At 34.9% G+C, this 15,035-nt stretch overlaps 1 protein-coding gene across 1 annotated transcript in view; it reads left to right on the top strand.

Moving 5' to 3' along the window:
• Positions 1 to 10,099: 10,099 nt before the first annotated feature.
• LOC136034778 (protein HBS1-like) overlaps positions 10,100 to 15,035 on the top strand; it is a 68,408-nt gene continuing 63,472 nt past the window's right edge. Inside the window, exon 1 of the mRNA XM_065716190.1 lies at positions 10,100 to 10,287. Within this exon, the coding sequence (XP_065572262.1) occupies positions 10,242 to 10,287 (46 nt within the window). The 5' untranslated portion in view covers positions 10,100 to 10,241. The remainder of the gene's footprint in view (positions 10,288 to 15,035) is intronic.

The following is a 15,035-nucleotide window of genomic DNA, read 5'->3' as shown; positions in this document are numbered from 1 at the left end:
AATACTTTTTCAATCAATTCATTTTTGGACGTCACTAAATTACAGAATTCAGCAGGTAGTTGTATACGTCGTGAAATTGAGTCTACTGGGAGCTTTCCGTTTCCAATTGCCAGTAATTGATCTGAAAATGTTTGACCAGGGTCATCGTTTTGCAATCGGAGACGCATATTTGTAGTTGATTTTAATGTTTTTACGTGTGCCCATAAATTAGAATTTTTCAGGCAAGCATTCATTCTGCAGGGGTTGATCTAGGTATTATAGGTAATGTTTGCCTGAAATCTCCCGCAAGCAATATTAATGTGCTGCCAAAGGGTTTCGAATTCCCTTGCAAATCTTTCAAACATTGATCCAGAGCCTCGAGCGATTTTTTGTGTGCCATTGTGCACTCGTCCCAAATAATAAGTTTGCACTGCTGCAATACTTTACCCATCCCAGATGATTTGGAAATATTGCGCGTGGGAGTTTCTGCAGAATGCAAATTCAGAGGCAATTTCAAAGCGGAATGAGCAGTTCTTCCACCAGGCAGCAACCTTGCGGCTATTCCGGACGACACAATTGCCAACGCTATATCATTTTTTGATTGAATTGATGCCAGAATCACTTTTATCGCAAACGTTTTACCAGTACCTCCTGGCGCATCCAAAAAGAAAATTTCTCCAACGTTGTTATCGACACAATGCATTATCGTATCATAAATGTCTTTTTGTTCTGACGATAACTTGGAGATGTTATTTTGTAGATACGACAATAGATCACTCGTACTGTAACTTTGTTCACAATCCAATTCTACACATGTCGAAACAGCAGCGGTACGATTAGGTGAAGGCATTCCCAAATCCTGAAGAGGTTTGTTTGCCATACATACGCACAAATCTTCTATAATAACTAAAGTGTAGTTATAAATTTGTGATGTAAAATCAAAAGTCATATCTGACGTCTCTAACCGTTTTCGATGGAGTATATCTTCGGACATTTTTGATTTATATTTTTCCCATAATTCTGTAGGAGCTGATGGAGAGCAAGTTGTTAGTATGATGCCAAACAATGCACGAATTTGACTTGGAGTTGACGTTTCGCACGCGTTATTGATGCAGTTATCCCAGTGTTGGTCATTCTCCAATAAATTCAGAGCTTGGCATGCACTACGGTAAGTGTCATGTATAGTACCGTTTACAGTTCTCAAATACTCAAAGGACGTCGGACCGGGTACATTCACCAAAAGTAGGCGTAGAAAGAAGCATTCATGTTGATTGGGGTGAACGGTGTAGTCTTCCTATCGTGGTATCTTTGAAGATGGTAGGTTGGCCGTCGACTGACTTACCCTGTTTTCGACGTTCAAATACTTTATTTTTAGTATTCCACGTGTAATACGAAGGCACTTCAGTATACAGCAGTTTTTTTGCAAGAGAATCATTTTTATAGCGAAAAGAAAGCAGTTAACTTTGTATCCGGTGGATTCAGGGCTCTTTGTTGCACGTTGGTGTCCGAGAAATAAACACGTTGACCATTCTGTAAATGTATCGCTAAGTGAACAACAGCTGGACTACGTTCATGTATCGGAAATGAAAGAATTCGCCAAACAGCTTCATTACTGCTTATGTATCTTCCAGCCTGATATTGTACAATTTCGTCGATATCTTTGATTTCAGACTGCAAGCCAAAAACTGCCATGTCACTGCCTTTGTTGACGTATTTACATATGTATTTGATTGCCTTTACGGAGTTACAGTATTCAACGTTTATGTGTGCATTAAATGTTTTTGATAATAATGGGGAATATGGAACAACCCACTGGTTATCTACTTCGATAGTGGTAACGTTACGCTTCTTTATTATTGCTGTTTTACCGCCATCTTCAGTAGATCTTCTTCTATATTGTGGGTAACCATCATTGCCAGTAATTGTGTTGGATACTAAAAGTCGAGGATATTGCTTTGTGCACCTTCCTTGGGCCATGCATGGTGAATTTTCGTTCAATGCACCGCAAGGTCCATGTATCATATTTTTTACAACAATATCATATAACCCCTTATCGACATTTTCATCAGGTATTTCAGCGGAAATCACATCATCAATTTCGTTAGAAGTAATTTTATTATGTAGCCAGATTAGTATATGTGCGTGTGGCAAACCTCGTTTTGCCATTCCACTGAGTACATCCAGCATCGCACTGACCCAAACACTTCAAGTTTTACTATGTAGTTTATCAGTGATTTCAACTTTTGCCGGAAGACACGGGCCGTAATGTCATGTCTATGAACCTCCGATTGTCCTTGAAGTAAAAGCTGCTGTATCTCGTCCCAAGATTGATTACATGTAAATGTAATAAATAAATCTGGACGACCATATGCAATAGCATCTTGAGCATATTCATGCATATGACGGGGACTGCCAGCATATGACGAAGGTAAAATCGTTAATCTTCCAACGTCCCGGTCGTCATTTGTGTCCCGGTGTCCCGGTCTGTATATGCATTCGTTTTTGAAATGGTCTTTTTTTTATTTTTTAGTTTTTTACCTTTTTTTAGTTTTTTTAGTTATACCTCATGATTCTAATGATTGCCCTTGGGCTTTGTTGATGGTGATTGCTAATCGAACATTCCCGGTGTCCCGGTCGTCATTTATATCCCCCTGCGCCCCCCGGCGTCCCCGTTGTAGTAGTGTCCCTGTGTCCCGGTCGTCATTTATATTCCCTGTGTCCCGGTCGTCATTTGTATCCCGGTGTCCCGGTCTGTATATGCATTCGTTTTTTTAGTTTTGTTTTTCTCCTTTATTTTTCATTTTTTTCTTTTTTTTTCTTTTTTAGTTTTTTTAGTTTTTTAGCTTTTTTAGTTTTTTAATTAGTTTTTAGTTTTTTTAGTTTTTTTTGTAGTTTTTAACTTTTTTTTTGTTTTTTAGAGTTTTTTTTCATTCATTTTTTGGAGGGGGAATTATCTGAACATGAGGGGATGTCCCACGGGGAGAATTCTCCTTTGGGAGGAAAGATTCCCAGCGGGTTTTCAAAGGGATATTTTTGGACGAGGGAGGGGAGGGAAGGAGAGGACGGAGAGGAGAGGGACGAAGGGGCTGAAAGGAAGGAGAAACATTAAAACTTAAAATGAACAGATATTATTTCGTATATGAGGGGAGCTGCCTCTTTCTCAAATCTCGATCTTTAACTAAAATTCTAGGTTGGACTGAAACTCATTTTTAATATGTTGCGTTCTATTTTAGCTCTAAAGTCGTCATTCTCGACTGGAAACAGAAATACTCTAGGTATACATAACAAATTCTGGAGAAAAATTATAAAAGATTGTGTTCGTAAGTATTCAACCCGTCAACAATGCTTAGGGAAGTGTTCGACAAATAATGAGGCTTCATATACGATAGTTAGTACTCATGTAACTACTGAATTATTTACTTTATTTTTAAAGAAAAGTTAGATTAAAAGTCAAGAGCAATATTGCAAAAACACGCTGTTTTCTTAATTTCACCATTTACTTCAATATTTCCCGAAAACGACACTGGTCGATGCTTGTAAATACTATCTGTTGGTTTACTTGCATTAGTTTTAACGATATACGTTAGAGAGGCTGCAAAGTAATAATTTTTGTTTGTTTTAACTTCACTCTCTACTTCGCTTAGAAAAAACTTTGTTTTCCTAAATAATTTTTAGCCCGTTTGTAATAAGAAATCACATAGAAGGCACAGAACCAAAATTAAAAATAGTGATGCTTTTGATACCACTTAGTGCCTCTTCCTCGGGGACTATGGAGGGTCTTATATCACCAAAGTATATTAATTGGACCTTTAAACTATGTTGAATAAAGTGGCTATCTCAAAATTTTGTTTTACGACTTTTGAGGGAAAGGGGCGCAGAGGTAGGGGTTATAGAGGGAGAGGGCACAGAGTGAGGGGTCGCAAAGAGTAAGGGCAGATGCCCTCTAATCTTCTTGTTTACTTAAAAAGAGTACTAGTAATTTTAATTTCCGTTCGAATGAGCCATTAAATATCCCTGTATCATTTTCCGGTAACCCACTAGTCCTGCTAATATTGCAGCAAGAACCCACGCATACCCTTCCTACCCTTCCCCGAGCTTTTTGTAAGTAACACAAGGAAGGAATAAACTACTTCTTTATGCAAAAGACGATGCCATACACGTAAGACTCCAGCTGAGAAAAAGCAAATCGGTTTTCCTGTGATTCATGCAGAACTCCATACTGCATAATCTTACTTCCCAGGCATCAATCTTGTCAAGTTTGTCTTAGTTTCCAACTTTTACCTAATTCGTAGAGATAGTAGAGTAAATCAGTCCGTAAAGGTAATAGAAAAAGGATAAAAGGTAAAAAATCATTTTTATCCATCCTTCTCTTATAAAAAAATTTAAAACATCAGCATTCATGATATTCGTGGGATCATAAAAGCTAAATGATGACATCTGCGTCCGTTTTGAATACCTATAGGCATGATAAGCAATTAAAGGGATGTTAAAAGCAAGAGATGTCCATTCACCGGCAAAAAGGAACAAAATGTTCATAAATATGTGAGTCATATACTCAGGTAGCACCAATGGATTCAGGGTTTTGCAGAGTTCAACTGGATTTCTAAATTCTGTGTTTAATTCATCAATTGCACTTACATGATTAATGGAAAATAAAATCAGAATTACATCTAATGCAAGAGCGACCAAATAGCTGAATGAAACTAATCCAAATGTCATTCGTCTCAAGTGAAATCTAATAGATTATCTCATTTGTGTTTAGAATGTATTGTTTCTCTTGGCAATAAGAATTATTTTTCAGAATTTTTGCAATTTGAGTTTATTGTTTCCCCTTGAACAGGGATAAAAAGAAGATTTTCAGATATTCTTTTGCTATTGCTATTTTTTTGCATGGTTCTGTTAACATAGTCTTATAAACATAAAATAATTTAGAAAATTAAAGTAGTCTGTCTTCAAATTATCTCCTAAGACAATGCTTGATCAGTCTGTTATTGTCAGTTTTTATTTTGTAAATTTATTTTTTGTTCAGTTCTAGTCTGAGGAATGTTTTCTCTCGTGTGGTATTTTTGTTGCAGTGGTCTTAAGAGCTTCTTCTTTTGTTGCCTAGTTCTTTTTACAGCAAGAAGTTGATTTTTTTTTACTATAACTGTCATGGTTTTTATCCTAATAGTCTTTATACATATGGGCGAATAAAAAAATTTAGTTGTTTAATTTACTTACTTAATTTAATTTAAATTGATTTAATGGCTATTTAATTTAATTTATGGACTTTTTTCAAAAACGCAATTATTATTCCTGTGGGTCTTTGCTTCAATTCTTTTCTTCTAACAGATACTACATCATGAGTTAAAGTTTGAGCTTGACGTCATTGTGTACATTGCTTCACTATATAATAACATGGCGTCCAATTGCTATGTATAATCAATAAATAATGATATCATACTGTTTTTCAAGATAGAGGTGTTGTAAGTACATGTTGATAGAGCTTTCCCTCTCGTAAGTTTTCTAAATTCCAACAAATTAACAAAAAGCATATTAAGTATTTTGTAAACCAAAAATAGCAGACTCTGATTTATGGTGCATTCCAGGCTCAGCAAGAAGAAACTAAAAGTTACGAAAAGTAACCTTTTTTGTTCCAGCTAATGTTTTGTATTAGTATGGAACAACAGACAAGAGCATATGTTGAGTGTCTGATTATTACTTACAAGTCCCCTACATGTCTTACCACTGGAGCCAAATTGGTCTTACCATCAAATACACTGGAAACAAATAGTAAGTACACCAACAAGCAAAAGCTACAAACCCCTTGTTATCGAAGATGATTATGGGCTAACAGCTAACTTGGGCTTAAATCTTCCCTTTATGTCTCACAGTTAGTATCGGCCTATTTTCGGTTTAAGTGTGTACCTTACTACTGAAGTTTTCAGCCGCTTGAAACTTTCAAACTGGTATATCTCATGAAGGAATTTCTCTACCGAAAAATGTATCACATATACTTAATCAGCTCATCAAGAACTATCGACTACCGTCGAAACAAAATCTATCTGTCTTAGTTCAAAAGTTGACTTTTTTGCCGTAGGCCAAGTTTCTAACGTCATCACTTAGAAAGAAGCAAAGGATAAACTAATATCTTTAGCAATTAGAGAACTTTTAAAGTTTAAGGCATATCTGATACCATTTTGTATCGGTCTATTTTTGGTTTCAGCGTGTACCTTACTATTGAAATTGTGAACCCCTTTAAACTGATATATTAGTTTAAACTGATATGTCTTTCAAACTGATATATCTCATGAACAAATTTTTCTACAAAAATGGATGACATATTTTAATCAGCTCATCAAGAGCTATCGACTGCCCTCAATAAATAAATCTATCTGTCTTAGTTCAAAAGTCGACTTTTTTGCCGTAGGCCAAGTTTCCAACGTCATCACTTAGAAAGGAGCAAAGGATAAACTTTAATTTCCTTAGCAATGAAAGAACTTTTAAGGTTTAAGAGGCACATCTGATACCATTCCCCTGGCGCAATCCCAGATGTATTATAAGTTCTTTCCGAGGGGGTTAGTTTGCCCAAGAGCATATGGTTTCCAAAAATACATAAAACAGGCATTCCTTTAAGACCTATAGTATCAACAAGGAATTTACAAACAGAAAAAATTGAAAAATGGGTAGCAGTGACGTTAAAGCCTTTATTATATCTCCGAAAGTCGTATATAAAAAATTCAGAATTTAAAAAAAAATTTAAAAACTTGAAACTAATTTAAAAACTTAAAAATATTGAAATATCAGATGAATCTAGACTTTTTAGTTTTGATATAAATTCAATGCATACGTATATACCTTTCGATAAGTCTGTATTTATTTTATCCAAAAAGTTTGATGTACATATAAATGATATAGAAGAATTATCTGCTGGTATTGAGATTGAAACCATATTAAATTTAATTAAAATAACTAGCAGGTATACTAATTATTTTAAATTTAGAAATAATTTTTACCATCAAGTTAGGTGATTAGCAATGGGAGGACCCTTAAGTCCACTGTTAGTAAATATTTATGTAGAGTATGTAGAAACTTTAGCTATCGATACGTATTTCTTAAAATCTAAATTTTGGGGCAGATATATGAGTGATGTTTTAGTTATTTGAAATTATGGGGATTCACAAATTGAAAGTTTTCTGGAACATTTAAATAATTTGGGAGGGGAATTAGTTTTCACAATTGAAAATTAAACAGAGAAAACGTGATCGTCCTATTGATACACCTTTTGAAAATCGCTACGAAACTCTTTCAAATAAAAAAAAGAATATTAAGGGATATATACTTTGGAATTGAAAATGTTTGCCGTAAAGCAGAACGTTTGAAACACAACATGACAACAAATCTAGCAGAAAACTGCATGTATTTTGCAATAAAGTTCCTTGGTGGAAAGCAAGTATCTTCTGAATACCGCTGTACATGCTGTGTATCAGCACTGAAGAATTAATCAAATGAATACATTATTCTTCTTTTTGACTATTACAGAAAAATTTTATCAGCTGGATGTTCACTGGTAAATACAAAAAAAGTAATATCGTTTCTGATATCGACATTTACGTTTCTATATTCGATATCGATATTCGGATTGATCAGCATTCAATATCACCCATCACTACTAGCAACCGCCACCAGAAGTACCTTTGAAAGGGTACACTTAAAGTTACAGAGGAATATTAAAGGATTTCAATTTCTATATGACTAGTAACTGCTGCCAGAAAAGCCTCAGACAGAGCGTGCTTGCAGTTACGAAGGCATTAGGCTAGTAGTGGCATCATTAATGCGATGTCAGATACAAATTGAAAGTTAGCTATTTAAACATTGAGATGATATTGATAGCATAGGATAGACAATTTCAGCAACTTCACAATTTGTGAAGTTGCAGATGGTGTCCTAGGAAAGAGTGCTAAGACTGCAACTATTAGTAGTAGTAGTAGTAGAAGTAGGCAGGTTTAATAGCAAAAACTTGCAGCTATCGCTGATTTGTGTTTCTTTACAACACATACAAAATCAAACTACACTTGTAAATATAAATTAAACTATAAATATTAACTCTTATTATACATTTTGATGAAAACCGGGACGAAGGAATTACCATATCGGTTTGTTCTTGCTTTAACGGGAACTAACTTATCTTCCTTTCTGGTTCTTGACGGTAGAGTTTGATCCGGTAGAATGTCACGGTGCTGAGGTTTAGAAAGCAAGTACTTTCCGAAACTCATTATCAGAGTTTTGTACGGGTTTTGGAGTGATGGCAGTCCTATTACTTCTAGAGCCTTTTCGTAGGGGATGTCACGGCGGCCCAAGATGATCGATACCGCTCGCTTCTGAACAGATTCAAGCTCCTGACAAAGATTTTCTGTTCTAAGTGATGAGGGCATCCAAACAGGACACGCATATTCCAGAATGGGGCGGAAATACGCTATGTATGCATATTTAATGCTCTCTGTGTTTGCACTGAACCTACGCATACCGTTTAAAGTCTGTAGACTAGCGTTTGCACTTTTAACCACGTTTTCTATATGTGCGGCAAAGCTGAAGTCATTGGAGAAAGTAACCCCAAGGATCTTGATACTGTAAATTAGTGAAAAAGCTAGGAATATTAGTGAAAAAGCTTTAGGTTTAATAGAGTAGAAGGGGTTTGGATAAGAATTATCTGAGTGATCGGTCGTATGAAAACAAAAGGAGTGTAAAGAAAGTGGAGAAAGCATTAAAATATTAACTAAGGAAATGTGAAGTGGAGATGTGTAAAATATAGAGAAACTGTTTAAAAAATGTTATAGGAAATAAATGAATAAAAAATGAAAAGAGCATAAAAAGTTACGAATAATGATATATGATTTGCTAGTATTAAACGGAAAATAAATCGAAAACTTGCAAAAGGACCGACGGCCAACTACAACGGGTGCATGAGTTTCTCGGGCCTATGTGGGAAAATTTTCTTAGGAATTATGGCTCATCCCCCCTACCCATGGTAAAACTTCCCCTTAAAATTTTATCCCCCATAAAGCCTTGTCTTATATGATGTCATAAATAGCATAAATAACATTACATAAGCAAAATGTCAATTCGTAGTGTAAAATTTCCCCTTGAAAGTGTGAAAACCTGTTAATTTCTAAATATATTGATATTTTGGAGTGGTCCCCCAAATTTTGTAAATATGTAGAAAAATTAGCCAGCTCTCACGCTACAGGGCTAGTTCTACTCCTTTTGCCCTTTTTCTTCGCCCCCTCCCAGTGTAAAATTTCCCTTAAAAGGATGCAAAAGGATCCATGGTCCTTTAAAAATGGCTCTAGGGCTCTGGGGACGCCTTAGGGGAGCCTAGGACCACTCTAGGAGGACCCTTATGTGGTCCCAGGGTAGGCGGCCCTGGGTTTGCCTTAGGGGAGCCTAGGACCCATGGCCCTAAGGCCCTATTTCTAGTTGGAATAGCGTGAGAAGTATGACACAGGAAGGTATTTTAAAGAACCCGCCTCAACTCCCTCTTTCAGAGGACCCTGACCTTTGATGACCTTTAAAATATTTACAGGATAGTAGTGGGGCAACTATAGCAAGTTTTTTTTTCAATATTCTACTTTTTTTCAAATAATTATTGTTCTCTGGTCAAATTTGTGTTCCTTGCTAAGTGGTAGGCGCTCTGGGTTGGAATGCTTTGTCCAAGGGGTACAGGTTTAATTCCTGGCATTGTCAGTTTATTTGGTTTTGGATAGGGGTTGGTGATATGACTAACCTCAGCTAGAATTGGCCCAACTTTAAATGAGTACAGATGGAAGTCTAGTGACAGTAAGAAGTAAGGGCATGCAAGAGCATAGGCTGGCTGGTCCCTAGCTTCCTATTGCACTACCTGGCTAAAGGACCACCAGGTCCTCTACTGGCCTACTGACTTAGCCATAGAAACTTTCTTTCAAACCCATTAAACATAAGTAGAAATGAAGAATACCAGTATGATGGTCCTTCTATTTCCCTACTTTATTCTTGTCCATATTTATTTTTGTTGAATGAGATTTTTGTTGAAGAAGGTGAATTATGTACTTACTGCGCTAACCATCTTTTGAGCATGGTAAGAAAATCACTTACTGCGGTTACTGCCGGCAGTAACTATTCTCGTTCCCAGCGGGTTGGGCAGTAACCATTTTCCCGCTAGGAACGGCAATAGTAACCATTCGGTTACTACAGTAAGTCCCTGGAACACACCCATTCAGTTACACCAACAATAAGTTTTGTTACTGATGTCAAGACATAGAAATATTAGAAATATTTGCTATGAGGATGAAGGTATTTCCTAACTTTAGTTTGTTCTCATGTTATAGTTGATATTTTTCTAAAATGACTCTTGTTGTCAACTAGGCCTAATAGTATAGGGTAATATTGTTCTGTGGCCCAAAATAGAAATCATTTAAAGACTCCTCATCTAAAACCTCAATTTAAGCCTAGGGGGTAATTTGGAGTTTAAAATATGATAATTTTGGAGTTTAATAATGGAATTTGGAGTTTAAAAATAATTTCTGGGGAAATTAAATTTTAAGTCTTGACAGCACTCAAAATAGCCTGCATTCACCAAAAGGGTGTAAATGTATGGTAAAATTCTAGTTTAATGACTTCTTTCTATCTCAGAAAGGGGTAAGGCTAGGAAAATGAAACCTTCAGGGATAGGTCTACAGGCTAAAGTATATCATAGTAAGGTATTTAAAAGTACTAACCTCTGCTCCTTCTCTCTATAGAAGGCCCTGAAATTTGCCTACATGACAGGGCTATACCTATTGTAATTTTCACAAAACGACGTTTTATCTTAATTTTCAAATACCAGTTGCTTTTTCTCTGCCTTTAGTTCTGAAAATGCAACTCCTGTTATTTGGGTAGATAGCCATATCAATTTTTTTTTCAAAATTTAGGAATATATTTGCATATCTTTTAAACCTTATAAATTGAGATTGAGCAAAGTTGTGAAGCCAAAAACAATTTTGTTGTAGGCTACTTCATTCAAGCAGAAGATATATTTTGCAAGGTTTCACTTTTATAACACATTTTCAAAGGTCATCTATGGTCAGACCCTCTAGAGGAAGAGGGGGTAGAAGTAGGCACTTTAAAATACCTTCCTGGACATACTTTAGCCTGTAGACTTATCCCTGAAAATTTCATTTTCCTACCCTAACCCCTTTCCAAGATAGCAAGAAGTCACTAAACTAGAATTTTACCTAAATTTATTACCATTCCACTGCATGAAGAGACATGTTAAGAAAATATTTCTTGCTTTATAATATGCAAAACAATCCTAATTAACAAATTTTCCAGTGACAAGACCTTTATCTTCACTTCTTTCACTATATTTCTAGTATTTCAAACACCATAGAACCATCTAGCTAATCTAACTTAACCTAATCTAATTTTCCAATACTTGTCCATTAATATCTTTTTGATAGATAGCAGTGAGGGTGTTAGACTTTCATATAGGCCTAAAGACTGTTTGAAAATGGATAAATGTAGTCAGTGAATTCCACAGTGGAAAAATATAATTAGTGAAAAAGTTGAACTTCTCATGCTTTCTGGTATATTTTCTATGCAGTTTTATGGTATTTCCTTGTGTTCTGGTGTATTCACTATGATCAAAAACAGGCTTAATAGTGTCACTGGTCATCATCATAAATGCAAGGATGACATCTCCTTTCTTTCTATGGCATGTTAGGGTAGACAGGTCAAGCTTTTCTAGTTGTTGCTCATAGGAGATTTGTTGTTTAGCAAAAGAGAGCTTGGTTGCTCTACACTGCAACATTCTCCAGTATCTTCATGTCAAACTTAGAGTGCAGTTTGGCAACTGACATGCCAAACTGAAAATGGGGATGAACAAAGGCTGTGTAAAGCTTCTTGGTAACTCTTGGTTCTTGACTTGTCACTGAACACTTGATCAAAACAAGGATCTTGTTTGCCTTAGCTGCATGGTTTAGACAGTGACTATAAATTTAAGCTTATTGTCAATGATTACCCCAAGGTCACAGTCTTCCTTGGCAACTGAAGAGTCAACATGTGATAACTATTACAGGGTTTGTATTGATCAAGATGCAGGACTTTGCATTTGCATAGGTTGAACTTGAGCATCCAGGCTGTTGCCCACACACAGAGGTTGTTGAGATCTTCTTGCAGAGAAGAGCAATTTTCTGTTTAGACTGCCAGACCAAAGAGTTTAGAAGCATCTGAATACTGTTTCAAGCCATTCTTGATCACCTCAGGAGCATCATTTCTGTAGAGATTAAACAGCATTGAATCTAGTTTGGTCCCTTGGGGGACAAAACCTCTTTCATTATATTCAGCAACAATCTGGATTCTATCAGATAAAAAGCTGTATAAATTTTCTTCTTTAATCTTGCCTAAATATAAAATAAACTTTCAATGAAGGTGTTAAAGTCATCTGTGACTTCTAAATTGCAAAAGAAATGTTGAGTTTATAGTTGTACATTGGTTGGCTTTATTTCCCCATATATACAACATACTTTCATTGTAACACCTTAAATTAGGTATCATTGTCTCAGACCACACTGCCTTTTTATGAAAAACAAAATTATGCTCAAATGGGTATAAATCCATTTATTTAGACAGCAAAAACAGGCACAAAAGTCTAAATATTTTGATCACATATACAGCAATCATCATCAGTTGAAATGTTAAGTGTTAAAATTAAATGTAACATATTTACAAAAAACAAAATAATGAACTTTCAGGTCATTCACAAAATAATGAACTTCCAGGTTATTCACTACATTTTTCTTCAAAGATAGTTTAATGACTAAGTTCATTCAAAGTCTTGATGTAAATTTTCTTCTTTAATCTTGCCTAAAATAGATTTCCAATGAAGGTAGCAAAGTCTTTTGTGTCTTCTAAATTGCAAAGAAGATATTTAATTTATAGTTGTATTCTTGGTTTGTTTCATTTCTCCATATTTAGTCTACATGTTATTTGCAACATTATCACCTTAAATTAGGTATAATTTTCTCAGACCACACTGTCTTTCTATGACAAACAAATAAACACTCAAATGGGGATAATACCATTTAGTTAGACATCAAAAACTTTTTATAATGTGAGCTTTGTTTTATAATGTGAGTTTGTTTCTTATTTATTTTTTGTTTATATTTATTTGTTGTGTTTTATTTGTCATGGTATTTTATTTATAATGTCTTTAAAAAGTCTTAAATTGTTGGTTTTTAATTTTCTTCTTTTTTTCTGCTGAGAAAGGCTCCTGGATGTGGGGCCAAAATATTCAGAGTATTTATATTTTTGTTAGCTAAAGTATAGTTTATATATTCTATTTTTGTTCACTGCTTTATAGAAATTAAACCCATTTTCTTCAATCAATTTTTTGTAAATGGAAAAGCAGTGTGGTCTAAGAAATTATTTACATCAAAAACAGTTACAAAAGTCTAAATTTTTTTATCACATATTTAGCAATCATCATCAGTTGAAATATTAAAGTATTGAAATTGAAACTAACATATTTGTACAAATCAAAGTAATTAACTCTCAGGTCATTCACAAAATAATGAATAATTTACAAAATATTTTCAACATAACACCTTAAATTAGGTATCATTTTCTCAAAACATCCTGCCTTTCTATGACAAACAAGTAAATGTTCAAATGCAGATAAATCCATTTATTTTGATTACAGAAACAGGTACACAAGTCTTCACAAGAACTTCACAACATAATGAGCTTCTGGGTTATTCATTACATTTTTTTTTTTTAGAGAGAGTTCAATGACAAAGTTTATTCAAATTCTTCATATAAATTTTCTATTTTTAATCTTGCCTGAATGTAAAATAAATTTCCAATGAAGGTGACAAAGTCTCCCGTGTCTTCTAAATTGCAAAGGAAATATTGAGTTTATAGTTTTATACTTGGTTGGTCTCGTTTCCCAATATATACAATATATTTTTTATGTAACAGCTTAAATTAGGTACTATTTTCTCAGACTGCACTGCCTTTCTATGACAAAAAGTAAATGTTTAAATGGGGATAAATCTATTTATTTAGACAGTAAAAACAGGTACAAAAGTCTAAATATGTTGATTAAATATACAGCAATCATCATCAATAGAAATATTAAAGTATAAAAATTGAAACTAACATATTTATACAGAACAAAGTAGTTAATTTTGTGGTCATTCACAGATTATTGAACTTCTGTGTTATTCACTATATTTTTAATTAGTGATATTTTTATATAGTAAAATTTCTTCTTTAATCTTGCCTAAATGTAAAATAAATTTCCAATTAAGTAAGGGGTGATTTAGTGAAAAGTAAGGAGTGACATTAAAATGTAAAACAAACAGAAATTACTCCATATATGAAAGGGACTGTTCTCTCTTCAACACCCTGCTCTTTATGCTAAAATTTGACTCTTTCTCTCAACTCAACTTTTTAAAATGGTAAAAATTCCTACATGGAAATTTCCCCCCGCATAACCTCCTCCCCAACTCCCCCCCCCAACCAAAAAAAAAAACCCCTGAAAGTGTCTGTGCACTTCCCAATAACCATTACTGGTCAAACTGTTCAAAGTTTGTAACTTGCAGTCCCTCCCATGGGGAGTGTGTGGAAGTAAGTTGTCCCCAATTTTTTTCCTTTAACAACCCCCAGTTCCCCCAAAGAGAACGGATCCCTACCAATTATGTCAATCTCGTATCTATAAATTATGCTTATTCTTCCCATCAAGTTTCTCAATCTCTCCACTCTAAGTGTTTTCCAAGATTTCTGTTTCCCCCCTCCTACCCTCTATGTCTCTGCATCCGATTCGAATTGAGAATGGAGCAGGCTATCTGAGACATAAGATTCTTCTATATATCAAGTTTCATTAAGGTCTGATCACCCATTTGTAAGATACCTTAATTTTAATGTTTTCAAAGAATTCCATTTTCCCCCTCCAACTCCCTTCAATGTCACCAGATCTGGTCGGAATTTAAAATGAGAGTTTTAAAGCACAAGATCCTTCTACATATCAAATTTTTTCCAAATTACCCCCCCCCTCCCCCAAC

This window comes from Artemia franciscana, chromosome 13 (assembly GCF_032884065.1).
Source record: "Artemia franciscana chromosome 13, ASM3288406v1, whole genome shotgun sequence".
Lineage (NCBI taxonomy): Eukaryota > Metazoa > Arthropoda > Branchiopoda > Anostraca > Artemiidae > Artemia > Artemia franciscana.
This window is presented reverse-complemented; position numbering and strand designations above follow the sequence as displayed.